The sequence below is a fragment of the Rhinolophus sinicus genome, chromosome X (assembly GCF_036562045.2).
Source record: "Rhinolophus sinicus isolate RSC01 chromosome X, ASM3656204v1, whole genome shotgun sequence".
NCBI classification, from domain to species: Eukaryota; Metazoa; Chordata; class Mammalia; order Chiroptera; family Rhinolophidae; genus Rhinolophus; species Rhinolophus sinicus.
The window spans coordinates 47,700,559-47,715,861 of record NC_133768.1 but is presented as its reverse complement, the minus strand read 5'-3'; the positions used below and the strand labels follow the sequence as shown (position 1 = coordinate 47,715,861).

General features: G+C 37.5%; 1 protein-coding gene across 1 annotated transcript in view; it reads left to right on the top strand.

Annotated features, from left to right (window-relative positions):
* Nucleotides 1-809, top strand: part of LOC109435610 (fibronectin type III domain containing protein 3C1) — a gene marked incomplete at its 5' end in the record, with an annotated part of 48,421 nt that extends 47,612 nt beyond the window's left edge. The window contains 1 exon segment of the mRNA XM_019713590.2: nt 262-809. Coding sequence (XP_019569149.2) covers nt 262-600 — 339 coding nt within the window.
* Between the last annotated feature and the right edge of the window lie 14,494 nt (nt 810-15,303).

Below are 15,303 nucleotides of genomic sequence, written 5' to 3'. Positions count from 1 at the left end.
TCACATGCACAACTCATTCCAAACACAATTAAACTTTAACAATCATAAGTCTTTATCATTTCCTACATTGAACAAAATTACCTAAGCAGTGCTGGGTCCTCTCAAGACATTAGAAACTATAAGACTAAACTTTTATTTTTTGTATGAAGATATTCATGAAATGAAGGGATTATTTCATATTTTTCCTATTATTGAAAACCATACCATGTTATTTTATTTGGCGAGAAAATATAATTTTCATTTTGATTCCTTTTCCTTTAGATTTACAAAGGACCAGACACTTCGTTCTCCTTTTCCAACTTTCTCACAAATGCACATTATCACTTCAAGGTCTGCGCTGGACGCCAATATCAGAATTCTGCTGGGTTACAAGAGGTCTGGGGACAATATAGTCCCAAGGCTCTTTTCTCAACTCATAGGCAACAGTCAGGGACTAGCAAAAGCAGTGGAATAAAAGGGGGAAGCCGTCCTAGTGAAGGTAAAAATGAGAAGCCCAGGATAGAGATGAGCGTTGATACATTTATTCTAATCCTTATGATAGGATTTGTACTAATTGCCATTCTGTGTGCTGTCACAATTCAATACTTCCTAATCACCTAATCCATTTTTATGCATTTTCATGTTTTTAGGAAGTTCTAAAACAAATTACATCAAATATAGAAATTGCTAGATACATCTCAGTTCTTACTTAAAAATAAATATCATTTGGTAGAAATCCTTACATTTAGAAAAGATTTTTGTAGAAAATAGGTCTATTTTAAATTTGAGAATTTTAGCAACAAAACACTTTTACTGTTAGGTAAAACTATCTAAAACCTCTCATGATAACTATTCCCTGCTTTAATTTTTCAAATGATTACTTTTTAAACTTTTTAGAATTTTGAGAGAATAACAGTACTTTAGAATTTTATTTAGAACAAAGTGGGAAAAATAATTCTACATGTCAACTTATGTGAAATAATAAAAAAGTACCTACCAACCTTCTGTACTGTAATTGTTTTCAAAGTAACATATTTAGGTGTTTGGCTTGTGCCCTGATTACTTTGATAGTGAGGAAGTAGTAATTTATGGCATTTTGGAAGTAGAAATAGGGATGTGGGGAGCCATTTTATACCATTCTTAGCTCTTTAAAATATACCCAGTGTTAGTTACGCTCTAGTTAGATTGATTAAACATTACACATATGATGACTCATTTTTACATGGCATATTAAAGTGATTTCTTATCAAAATTGATGAGTTCACATCCATTTCTAGTTACAAATGAAGTATCTCTTCTTTAGTCCCACAATCCATCCTCCAGGAGCTGTTTTAGCAATCTTGCTAGGGAGACATGACTCATTCCAAAACACTGTTTCTTACCTTCATTAAAAATGTTTAAATATTATCTCCTAATTCAGAGTTTACTCTTTGTGTTTCAAAACTGAAAATCAAATTCAACATAAAAGTGTCGATTTTTATGTGTGCTAATAATTCTAGTATATCCAATGACATTATCTTTCATTGGGTATTGTACTATGTGGCATGTTAAAGAATATTTACTAAGGTGGTTGTTGTTCAATTTAGAGATTGAGGTATGGTTTAAAATATGGAAAACAAATTAGTTTTCTTCAAAAGTAAATTGTGATGTAATATTAATCCACAGTCTACAAATTATATCTACTTCATACTTTTATTTTAATTAGAGATTACTGATAATGGAAGTTTTAATGTAATAAATTGTTATCTGTCAAGACATTTCTGCCACACAAATAATATTTTAAAACCTGCTAAAGAATTATATATTGTCACTTTTTCTTTGCCTGCAACAAATATCTAATTAACAGTTTACTTAGCAGCAAACAGTTTAAAGGTTTGTTGAAAATACCACCTCTACAGTAATTTGCTTTTAAAGGAAAATGGGAAATTCTCTTGATTTAAAATATCTTTTGAGATTGGTAATTAAACTGAATACATTTTAATCTGCTAAAAGTTAATGTTTTGCAGCTTGTATATTTCACATACCTACATTCATCAAATGTAAAGAGTACTATTTACATATATTAAAGTATAACTATCATAGGAAACATTTTTAAATACCAATAAAAATTAAGATTATTCACCTACTATTTTTGAAATGGGATTTGTGCAAGCTTATTTATTTGGAATAATTATCTTTTTAATATTGCATGTTTATCTCTTCCCAAAGAAATTTGAAAAATAAAAACCGGTTCATGGTGTTTTTATTTTATTTTTTTATCTTTTGCACTTTACTATATCTTGCTTAACAGATGTTGCATTTCTTACAAATTGAAGGCAAGCCCTCTCCCAGCACATACATTGTAGCTCGTTTTTTTGTCCCTGTGTTGTTGGGTTTTTTTTACATAATTTAAATTTTTTTCAATTACAGTTGACAAACAATTTTATATTAGTTTCAGGTATACAACACAATCATTAAACATTTATATAACTTACAAACTGATCACCCCAATAAATCTAGTACCCACCTGGCACAACACATAGTTATTACAATATTATTTACTAGATCCCTTATGATATACCCTACATCCCCATGACTTTTTTGTAAATAACAAATTTATACTTCTTAATCCCTTCACCTTTTTCACCCATTTCCCAACTCCCCTCCCATCTGGGAATCATCAAAATGTTCCCTGCATCTGTGAGTTTGTTTCAGTTTTGTTTCTTCGTTCATCCTGTTCTCTAGATTCCACAGGTAAGTGAATTCATATGACATTTGTCTTTCTCTGCCTAACTTACTCCACTCAGCATGATACCCTCTAGGCCCATCCAGGTGGCTGCATATGGCAAAATTTCATTCTTTTATGGCTGAGTAATATTCCATTGTATATATGTACCACCTCTTTATCCATGCATCTGTTCAGGGAAATGTCGCTAGACTCCATATCTTGGCTATTGTAAATAATACTGCAATGAACATATGAATGCACATGTCCCATCAAAGTAGTGTTGGGTTTCTTCAGATAAATACCCAGAAGTAGGATTACTGGGCCCTTCTTTGTCTCTTGTTATAGCCTTTGTTTTAGGTCTATTTTATCTGGTATAAGTATTGCTAACCTAGCCTTTGTTTTTCTCGTTTCTTGTTTCCATTTTTATAAAATATCTTTTTCCAACCCTTTACTTTCAGTCTGTGTCTTTCATCTGAACCGTGAGTCTCTTGTAGACAGCATATGTAGGGGTCTTGTTTTCTTATCCATTCAGCCACCCTATCTTTTGACTGGAGCATTTAATTCATTTACATTTAAAGTAATTGATGATAGATATGAAGTTATTGCCAACTTATTTATATTTATACATATTTTTTCATTTTAAAGAAGTCCCTCTAACATTCCTTATAATACTGGTTTGGTAATGATGAACTCCTTTAGCTTTTTCTTGTCTGGGAAGCTCTATATGTGTCCTTCTGTTCTAAATGATAGCTTTGCTGGGTAGAGCGATCTTGGCTGTAGGCCCTTGTTTTTCATCACTTTGAATATTTTCTGCCAATCTTTTTTGGCCTGCAAAGTTCCTGTTGAGAAATAAGCTGACAGTCTTATGGGGACTCCCTTGTAGGTAATTAACTGCCTTTCTCTTGCTGCTTTTAAGATTCTTTCTTTGTCTTTAACTTTTGGCACTTTAATTATGATGTGTCTTGGTGTGGGCCTCTTTGGGTTCATCTTGTTTGGTACTCTGTGTGCTTCCTGGGCATGTATGTCTATTTTCTTCTCCAGGTTAAGAAAGTTTTCCATCACACATTGTGACGTATAGCTGATGTATTACAGAATTGTCCTCTTGAAACCTATGTAATTTCACTAACCATTGTCATCCTAATAAATGTTAATTAAAAAACAAAATGAAAGTTTTCCATCATTATTTCTTCAAGCAGGTTTTCAATTCCTTGCTCTCTCTTTTTCTGATACCCGTATGATGTGAATGTTGGTATGCTTGATGTTGTCCCAGAAGCCTCTTAAACTATCCTCATTTTGGGGGGGGGATTCTTTTTTTTCTTGGCTATTTTCATTGGGTGTTATCTGTTACCCTATTTTCTAAATTGCTTATTCAAACCTCTGCTTCATCTAATCCACTGTTGATTTCCTCTAATGTATTCCTTATTTCAGTTATTGTATTCTTCATTTTTGACTGTTTTTAATGTTTTTCTATCTCCATTCTTATGTTTCCTATCTTTTTGTTGAAGTTTTCACTGAGATCATTGAGCATCCTTATAACCAGTGTTTTGAATTCTGTGTCTGGTAGTTTGTCTATATTTTTTTCAGTTCTTTTTCTGGAGCTTTGTTCTGTTGTTTCATTTGTGGCATGTTTTTTTGTCTCCCCATTTTGGCTGCTTCCTTTTGTTTGTTTCTACATATTAGGTAGAGGGGCTATGTCACCTGATCTTAGTAGAGTGGCCTTATGTAGTAGGTGTCTGATGGGGCCCAGTGGTGTAGATTTACCAGTTCAATGTTTTTAATTGCCTTTTTTTAAAAGATTTTTTTATTGGGGAAGGGGAACAGTGTATTTCCAGGACTTTATTGAGGAACAGTGTGTTTTTCCCAGGACCCATCAGCTCCAAGTCGAGTTGTCCTTCAGTCTTAGTTGTGGAAGGCACAGCTCAGCACCAAGTCCAGTTACCATTTTAAATCTCGTTGCGGGTGGTGCAGCTCACCATCCCATGTAGGGGTCAAACCAGCAACCTTGTTAAGAACACATGCTCTAACCAACTCAGCCATCTGGCCGCCCCTCCGGGGGGGTTCAGTGGCAGCTCGTTGTCTTCAATGTAGTTGTAGAGGGCACAGCTCCCTGGCCCATGTGGGAATTGAACCGTCAACCTTGTAGCTCAGAGCTCACGCTCTAACCAACTGAGCCATCCAGCTGCCCTTTTAATTGCCTTTTTAGACATTGTTTCATGACTTCTAATTCTAGTCCATTTTATATTTGATATAGTGGGCTGTGTATCAGAAGACTAATGTTCTAGTCCCATCTCTGCTATTAACAGGTTGTGTGACCTTAAGCAAATCTATTCCCTTCTATAGGCATCAGTTGTATAAAATAATAAATAAATCTGACAAAATAGATGATATTTAGAATTCCTTTCACATACAAGAGTCTATCCTGATACATCAACTATACTATAGGCATACTAAACTCAGGCAGGTTAAAGTCATAATTCTACATAGCACTGGACAATTAGCACTCAGGCACAGTTATGAAGAGCTAGACTTTAGGTACCACCTTGGGTCCAATTCACTGGAGTTCCTGTGCTCGGACCCCAGATTTGCCTTGCCTTTTTCCTTCTCCAATGCTACCACTGGTGGCTTTTTTTCCCCTAGAACATTGGAAAACAAAAATCTCCATAACATCTCAGCTACTGTCTTATCCATATAGCAAGCCCATAACTGCTTTGTGATTGTCTAATAATTATTTACTGCTATCTACATGAGAAATTATGAAGGTGAAAAGGTCCTATCAGTGAATGGCCTCCCTTCTTAAAACATACTCACCCAAGATTTGAGCAGAGAAAAGCTCATAAAAAGGAACTCTTGGTGGACATGAGATGATGTCAATGACCAATATGCATAGTTTCATGCGCCTTGAGGAGAGTTCCCATTTTGACACATTTGTCTCACAGATGTATACTGCTTCCCCTTTAATATATGTGCCTAGTTGAGATTAAAAAACCCTTTCTGGATTAGGTGTAAATAGGCACAAGAGATCTTACTGGGGTGATGGAAATGTTCTAAAATTGGATTGAGGTGATAGTTGCATAACTTAGTAAGTTTATTTGAAATCATTGAACTGCACACATAAAATGAGTAAATTTTATAGTATGTAAATTATACCTCAAAAAATTGTTTATAAAAACCTTTCTATAACACCAGGCTGGCCCTCACATCCCTAGGATTCAGGGGAATTCCCACAGGTCCAACCTCCTAGCCCACGCCAATGCAGGAGGGTGCCCACAAAACCAACCTTCAGGCCAGCTCCCATGGCTCCATGATACTGGCCAATTCCTGTGGTCCAAAGTTTCCTCTAGCACCAAGCTGGCTTCCATGGACCCAGGCTCCTGGTCTATCACAGTACCAGGTCAAGTCCCACATTCCGAGGCTGCAAGTTTGTCCTCGGATGTCAGGACTCTCCACACTAAGTTACCAGCCCAACCCTAGTGGCCCCAGTGCCTGAACAATCCCTGTAAACGCAGGAACCAGGCCTGCTCACATGGATCCAGGACTGCAACCCACCACCACAGTCTCAGGCACGAGGAAGGACCCTGTGAACCCAAGCACCAGGTCTGCCCACCTGCTGACCCAGGCACAAGATCTACCTGCCTAAGAATCCCAGCAGCAAGCTCACATGGAAACCATCAGAAGGCCCACACAGAATCTAGATGGAGTGACTAGTGAAGGGATTTACCTACCAAAGAAAACATACATCAGTTTGCATCATGGTTCAAACCAAGTGGTCCCAAGCCTTGCGTAAGCAGCAGCCATCCGTGGCCCACACTGGAGTCCCAACACCCCTAAGAGGCTCCAGACCCAAGACTTCTAGAAGCTAGCCTTGGCCCACACCAGAGCCCCACCCAAGCAGCTCCACAAACAACACATGTAATAGGTGGCCTGAGGTGGCACTGGGGCACTGCCAAATCTACTCTCACTCTCTGGGTCCATCACTCAGATCAGCTTGTCAGCAGTAGTCATGGTCAGTACACACAGCCATCCTGAGGGTCAACCAACCCACAGATGTGCCCACAGCAATCAGCCCAACTACAACAGGAGGGCACACACAACCACACAGGAGCCACACCTGCAGCACCTGGTTCTGGTGACCAGGAAGGATTGGTGCTACTACGCCTCATAGGATACCTTACACATAAGGCCGCTCTTTAAAGACCAACAGACGTAGTGAATCTACCTAATACATAGAAACAAGCAAGAGAGACAGCCAACATGAGGGGACAGAGGAATATGTTCTAAACAAAACAACAGGACAATACTACAGGGGGAAAAAAACGAAATGGAGACAAGCAACATAGCAGATAAAAAGTTCAAAACAATGGTTTTACAAAGATGTTCAATGAACTTGGAAGAAGAATCAATGAACTCAGTGAGAACTTTAACAAAAGGATAGAAAATATAAAATGAACCAACAAGAATAGAATACAACAATTGAAATTAAAAAAAAAAAAAAAAACGAGAGGAAATTAACGGCAGAGGACATGATGCAGAGGAATAACTCAGTGATCTGGAAAACAAGGTACTGGAAATGACCCAATAAGAAAAACAACAACAAAATAATTTTTAAAAATGAGGATAGTTTAAGGGGTCTCTGGGACAACATCAAGCATACCAACATTCACAACATAGGGGTTCCACAAGGAGAAGAGATAAAGGGACAAAAAACCCACTTGAAGAAGTAATGACAGAAAACGTCCTTAACCTGGTGAAGGAAATAATAGACATCCAAATCCAGGAAGAACAGACAGTCCCAAACAAAACAAAGAGGCCCACACCAAGACACATCATAATTAAAATGGCAAAAGTTAAAAAGAACCTTAAAAGCACCAAGGAAAAGGCAGCTTGTCATGTACAAGGGATTAGCCCATTAAACTATAAGTCAAATTGTCAGCAAACAAGTGATGAAAGGAGAAAACCTATAGCCAAAAATACTCTACTCAGCAAGGTTATTCAGAATTGAAGGAAAGATGAAGAGTTTCTCAGATAAGCAAAAGCTAAAGGAGTTCATCACCACTAGCTGGCACTACAAGAAATGTCAGAGACTTCTTTAAGTGGAAAAGAAAAAGCCAAAAGTGAATATGAAAATATAGGAAAAAAGTCTCACTGATAAAGGCAAACATTTAGTAAAAGTAGTAGATCAGAGAATTTTAAAGCTAGTATGAAGGTTAAAAGACAAACATAGTAAGACTATGTGTAAATACAATAATGAATTAAGGGATACACACACAAAAGATGTAAAATATAATCACAAAAAATAAACATGGAGAGGTGTGTAAAAAATACAATGCTTTTAGAATGCATTGAAATTTAAGCGACCATCAACTAAAACAGCCTGCTATAAACATAGCTTGTTCTATATGAATCTCATGCTAACTACCGAACAAAAACCTATAATAGATACAGAGAGAGAGAGAGAGAGAGAGAGAGAGAGAGAGAGAGAAACTAATCCAAACAAATTACTATAGAAAGTCATCAATGTACAAGAGAAAAGAATAAAAGAAGAAAGGAACAAAGAGAAAGTACAAAAACATCCAGAAAAACAATAAATAAAATGGGAATAACTAGACACCTATCATAATTAAATGTAAATACACTAAATTCTCCAATCAAAAGACATAGGATGGTAGAATGAATAAAAATACAAAACCTATACATGTGCTGCTTATAAAAGAAACTCACAGACTGAAAGTAAAGGGATGAAAACAAAAGACATTTCATGCAAATGGAAATTAAAAAAAAAAAGCTGGGATAGCAATACTTAGACTAAAGAAACTTTAAAACAAAGACTGTAATAAGAGACAAAGAAGGGCATTTTATAATGATAAAGAAATCAATCCAACAAGAAGATATGAGTCTTAAAACATCTATGCATGTAACATAGGAGCACATAAATATGTAAAGCAAATATTGACAGACATGAAGGGAAAGACTGGTGGAAATACAATATTAGTAGGGGAATTTAACACCCCACTGATATCAATGGATAGATACAGCAGGCAGAAAATCAACAAAGTAGCACCCTGAAATGACACATTAGAGCAGATAGATTTAACAGATAATTTTAAAACATTTCACTAAAAAGCAGCAGAACATATATTATTTTCAAGTGCATATGGAACATTTTCCAGGATAGATCACAGGTGACAAAACGAGCCTCAATAAATTTTAAAAGATAGAAATCAAATGAATGTTGGGGTCCGGAGGAAAAATGGTGGCGTGAGGCAAGCCTCTGTAAAGCTCCCCTGGAATTTACAACGAATCGAACAACAAAACCTCCACAAATAACTCCTTGCAAAGCAGACAGGCAAGACGAAGAGGCCGACTACCGAAAACACTTACAGGTGGGAGATTCGTGCGAGCGGGGGGAGGAGGAAAGGGAGAAGTGCCGAGACGGACCTGCACGGGCACAGGACGCAGACCTAGCTCAGTGCTCCAAGCTCACTGCATCCTGGAACTACCGCAGCTGCGGGAGAGGGAAGAACTCGGACTGCTAGGGCTCCGCTTATGGCCCACAGGGCTGAGGGGGCAGCATATAACACGGCTGAACCCAACGCTCATGGCAGAGACCTCGGAGAAAAGACTGAGGGAAGAAGGCTGAAAACGGTGGTTTAAGCCCTCACTGCTGAGCAGAGAACGGAAGCCTTAGGCACTGAGACTAGCCGCCCCCTCCCTACCCTCCCAGAGCTCACCCAGACCCCACCTGCCCGGTGCTAGATACAGAACAGTAGTGGTGTCAGATCAAAAAAATAGAATATTTGCTGTTCTGAGAACTGTGGACCGCAGACACAAATTCGCAGCCCAACTAGTTCCGGTAAAGGGGAGCTGTGGAAGCAGGACCGGCTGGGGTGGTAGTCGCCACCATTGCTCTGGGAAACCTCTCACAACTCACCCCGCCCCTGAACCCACCTATCTGGGCGGATCCCTGCAGGAGTAAACAGAACCGCTGAAACATACAGGCTCTGAATCTGGTGCAGGAAGAGCTTTGGCACATCAAAAGCTCTCGGCATACCCACCGGGACACTGCGTCCTGTGACCTAGACGAAGTATTAACAGAGGAGAAGCCCGTCTCCCAGGAAATCCCCCCATGGTGTGAGAAGCTGGAATAGTGCAGAGAAAACATAGCAATACCATGTGGGAGAAGAAAAATAAGCTGCAGTCGGAGAAAAAATAAAACATTCTACCAACAAGTACTGGAAAACAAAAGAAAGACCGCTTCCTATCAACCTGTTGCAGAAGCCACTCCTGTAGATGTCTAGGAAGAGAAATAATAAATCAGTAATTGCCATGAATAACCAAGGCAACAAGACAGCTCAGAAAGAAAGTGAAAAATCTCTAGAAGGCAGTTAAAGATACAGAAATATGTGACTTAAATGACAGAGAATTCAAGATTGCAGTTCTGAAAAAACTCAACGAGATGCAAGAAAACACAGATAGGCAGTTAAATGAACTCAGAAACACAATCAAAGAACAGCATGAGCATTTTACGAAAGAGATTGAAATTTTAAAAAAGAACCAAATAGAATTTCTGGAGATTAAGAACTCAATAGAAGAAATTAAGAATGAAATAACCAGCTTAGGTAGTAGAGTTGACCAGATGGAGGAAAGAATCAGTGACATCGAAGATAGAAACCTGGAAATGACACAGATAGAAGAAGAAAGAGACTTGAGACTTAAAAGAAATGAAAGAACTCTACAAGAACTTTCTGACTCCATCAGAAAGAGCAATATAAGAATAATGGGCATACCAGAAGGAGAAGAAAGAGACAAGGGAACAGAGAATATATTCAAACAAATTGTCGATGAGAACTTCCCAAATTTGTGGACAGAACTGGACCCTCGAATCCAAGAAGCAAATAGAACACCTAATTGCCTCAATCCCAACAGGCCTTCTCAAAGGCACATTGTATTGAAGAAGTCTAAAATCAACAACAAAGAAAGAATCCTCAAGACAGCCAGGGAACAGAAGATGGTAACTTACAAAGAAAAGCCCATTATATTATCGTCAGATTTTTCACCAGAAACTCTACAAACCAGGAGGGAGTGGAACCAAATATTCAAACTATTGAAAGAGAGAAATCATGAGCCAAGAATAATATATCCAGCAAAGATATCCTTTAGATATGAAGGAGGAATAAAGAATTTTCTAATACACGACCTGCACTACAAGAAATACTGAAGGAGGCTATGCGACCACCATCGACAGGGACAATTTGTGGCAACCAAAACTCAAAAAGGGGGAGAGTAAAGGCCTGAACTGGAATATGGGAATGGAGAAAGTAAGCGTGCTGAAGAAAATGGAATACTCTAATTATCAAACTTTCTTTTACATAAACTTAAGGGTAACCACTCAAAAAAAAATCCAGAACTGAAATATATACTGAAATAAAAGAAGAAACAGAGGAAAACATCATAGAATACCACCACACAGAAATAATAGACAACAACAAAAAGGCAAAGAAACAATGGAGACACAGCCTTACCAGAAAACTAAAGATAGAATGACAGGAAATCCTCACATATCAATAATCTCCCTAAATGTAAATGGACTGAACTCACCAATAAAAAGGCACAGAGTAGCAGATTGGATCAAAAACTAAACCCAACCATATGCTGTCTCCAAGAGACACATCTCAGCTACAAGGACAAGCATAGACTCAAAGTGAAAGGGTGGAAATTGACACTCCAAGCAAATGGTACCCAGAGAAAAGCAGGTGTAGCCATAATGATATCAGATAAAACAGACTTCAAGGTGAAAAAGATAACAAGAGACAAAGATGGACATTTCATAATGGTGAAGGGGACTGTACAACAAGAAGACATAACAGCCATCAATATTTATGCCCCCAATCAGGGAGCACCGAAGTATACCAAGCAACTACTAACAGAACTAAAGGGAGAAATTGACCAAAACACAATTATACTAGGGGACTTAAATACATCATTGACAGCTATGGATAGATCATCCAAACAGAAAATAAATAACGAAATAGTAGCCCTAAATGACACATTAGATGAAATGGACATAATTGACGTTTATAGAGCACTTCATCCTAAAACATCAGACTATACATTCTTTTCTAGTGTACATGGAACATTCTCAAGGATAGACCATATATTGGGACATAAAATCAGTCTCAACAAATTTAAGAAGATTGAAATCATACCATGCATATTCTCTGATCACAAGGCTTTGAAATTGGATATCAACTGTAAAAAGAAAGCGGGAAAAACACAAATACATGGAGATTAAACAACATACTTTTAAAGAAGGACTGGGTCAAAGAAGAAATTAGAGGAGAGATCAAAAGATACATAGAAACAAATGACAATGAAAATACATCCTACCAAAATTTTTGGGATGCAGCGAAAGCAGTTTTAAGAGGAAATTTATCTCATTACAGGCCTATCTCAAGAAACAAGAAAACTCCCAAATAAATAACCTCATGTTACACCTTAAAGAACTAGAAAAAGAAGAACAAGTAAAACCCAAGGTCAGCAGAAGAAAGGAAATAACAAAAATTAGAGCAGAACTAAATGAAATAGAGAACAAAAAGACAATAGAAAAAATTAATGTGACAAAGAGCTGGTTCTTTGAAAAGATTAACAAAATTGACAAACCCTTGGCTAGACTTACTAAGATAAAAAGAGAGAAGACACTGATTAACAAAATCAGAAACGAAAAAGGGGAAGTTATCACGGACACCACAGAAATACAAAGGATCATCCAAGAATACTATGAAGGACTATATGCCACCAAATTCAACAACCTAGAAGAAATGGACAAGTTCTTAGAAACATATAGCCTTCCAAGGCTGAACCATGAAGAACTGGAAAATCTAAACAGACCGATCACCAGTAACGAAATTGAATCAGTCATCCAAAACCTTCCCAAAAGCAAAAGTCCGGGACCAGATGGCTTCACTAGTGAATTCTACCAAACCTTCAAAGAGGATCTAATACCAATCCTGCACAAACTCTTCCAAAAAATTGAAGAAGAGACAGTACTCCCTAACTCATTTTATGAGGCCAACATTACCCTGATACCAAAACCTGGTAAGGACAGCACAAAAAAAGAAAACTACAGACCAATATCTCTGATGAATACCGATGCAAAAATCCTAAATAAAATTCTAGCAAATCGAATACAACAATGCATTAAAAAGATTATTCATCACGACCAAGTGGGGTTCATCCCCGGGCACAAGGATGGTTCAACATCCACAAATCCATCAATGTGATACATCACATAAACAAAATAAAGGACAAAAATCATATGATTATATCAATTGATGCAGAAAAAGCATTTGACAAGATACAACATCCATTTATGATTAAAACACTTAATAAAATGGGTATAGAAGGAAAATACCTTAACATAATAAAGGCCATATATGACAAGCCCTCTGCTAATCTCATAATTAATGGAGAAAAACTGAAGCCCTTTGCTCTACGTTCAGGAACACGACAGGGATGTCCCCTATCACCTCTGCTTTTCAACATAGTGTTGGAAGTCCTTGCCAGAGCAATCAGGCAAGAGAAAGAAATAAAAGGCATCAAATTGGGAATGAAGAAGTTAAATTATCACTCTTTGCAGATGACATGATGCTATATATAGAAAACCCTAAAGACTCCACCAAAAAGCTATTAGAAACAATCAACGAATACAGTAAAGTTGCTGGCTACAAAATCAACGCACAAAAGTCCATTGCCTTCCTATATACTAACAATGAAATCTCAGAAAAAGAAATACAAAAAACAATTCCTTTTGCAATTGCAGCAAAAAGAATAAAATACCTAGGAATAAACTTAACCAAGGATGTGAAAGACCTATATGCTGAAAACTATAAGACATTTTTGAAAGAAATTGAAGAAGACACAAAGAAATGGAAAGACATTCCGTGCTCATGGATGGAAGAATCAACATAGTTAAAATGGGCATATTACCCAAAGCAATATATAGATTCAGTGCAATCCCCATCAAAATCCCAATGGCATTTTTTAAAGAAATAGAACAAAAAATCATCAGATTTGTTTGGAACCACAAAAGAACCCGAATGGCCAAAGCAATCTTAAGAAAAAAGAACAATAATGGAGGTATCACACCTCCTGACTTTGGCTTGTACTACAGGGCTACAATAACCAAAACAGCATGGTATTGGCAGAAAAACAGACACATAGACCAATGGCATAGAATTTGGAACCCAGAAATAAAACCACATAAATATGGACAGATAAGTTTTGACAAAGAAGCTAAAAACATACAATGGAGCAAAGACAGCCTCTTCAATAAATGGTGCTGGGAGAATTGGATAGCCACGTGCAAAAGAATGAAACTGGACTGCTATTTGTCACCATGTACCAAAGTTAATTCAAAATGGATCAAAGACTTAAGCATAAGACCTGACACAATAAACTGCATAGAAGAAAACATAGGTACTAAACTTATGGACCTTGGGTTCAAAGAGCATTTTATGAACTTGACTCCAAAGGCAATGGAAGTAAAAGCTAAAATAAACGAATGGGACTATATGAAACTTAAAAGCTTCTGCACAGCAAAAGAAACCATTGACAAAATAAAGAGGCCACCAACTGAATGGGAGAAGATTTTTGCAAACAGTGCCTCCGATAAGGGGCTAGTATCCAGAATATACAAGGAACTCATGCAACTCAACAACAAAAAAACAAACAACCCAATTGAAAAATGGGCAGAGGACTTGAAGAGACATTTCTCCAAAGAGGACATACAAATGGCAAATAGACATATGAAAAAATGCTCAACATCACTAATCATCAGAGAAATGCAAATCAAAACCACAATGAGATATCACCTCACCCCAGTCAGAATGGCTATCATCAACAAGACAAATAGTAACAAATAGAGGCTGTGGGGGAAAAAAGGAACCCTCATACACTGTTGGAGGGAATGCAGACTGGTGCAGCCGTTATGGAAGGCAGTGTGGAGGTTCCTCAAAAATTACGAATAGAATTGCCATATGACCCAGCAATCCCTCTCCTGGGTATCTACCCAAAAATCTGAAAACATTTAGAGATAAAGACACGTGTGCTCCAATGTTCATTGCAGCTTTGTTTACGTGGCCAAGACATGGAAACAACCAAAATGTCCTTCGATAGATGAATGGATAAAGAAGTTGTGGTATATATACACAATGGAATACTATTCGCAGTAAGAAAAGATGATATAGGAACATTTGTGACAACATGGATGGATCTTGAGAGAGTAATGCTGAGCGAAACAAGTCAGACAGAAAAGCAGAGAACCATGTGATTTCACTGATATGTGGTATATAAACCAAAACAACAAAAGAACAAGACAAACAAATGAGAAACAGAAACTCATAGACACAGACAATAGTTTAGTGGTTGCCAGAGGGTAAGGGGGGGGGGTGGGGGTGGGAGATGAGGGTAAGGGGATCGAGTATATGGTGATGGAAGGAGAACTGACTCTGGGTGATGAACATACAATGGGATTTATAGATGATGTAATACAGAATTGTACACCTGAAATCTATGTAATTTTACTAACAATTGTCACCCCAATAAATTTAATCAAAAAAAAA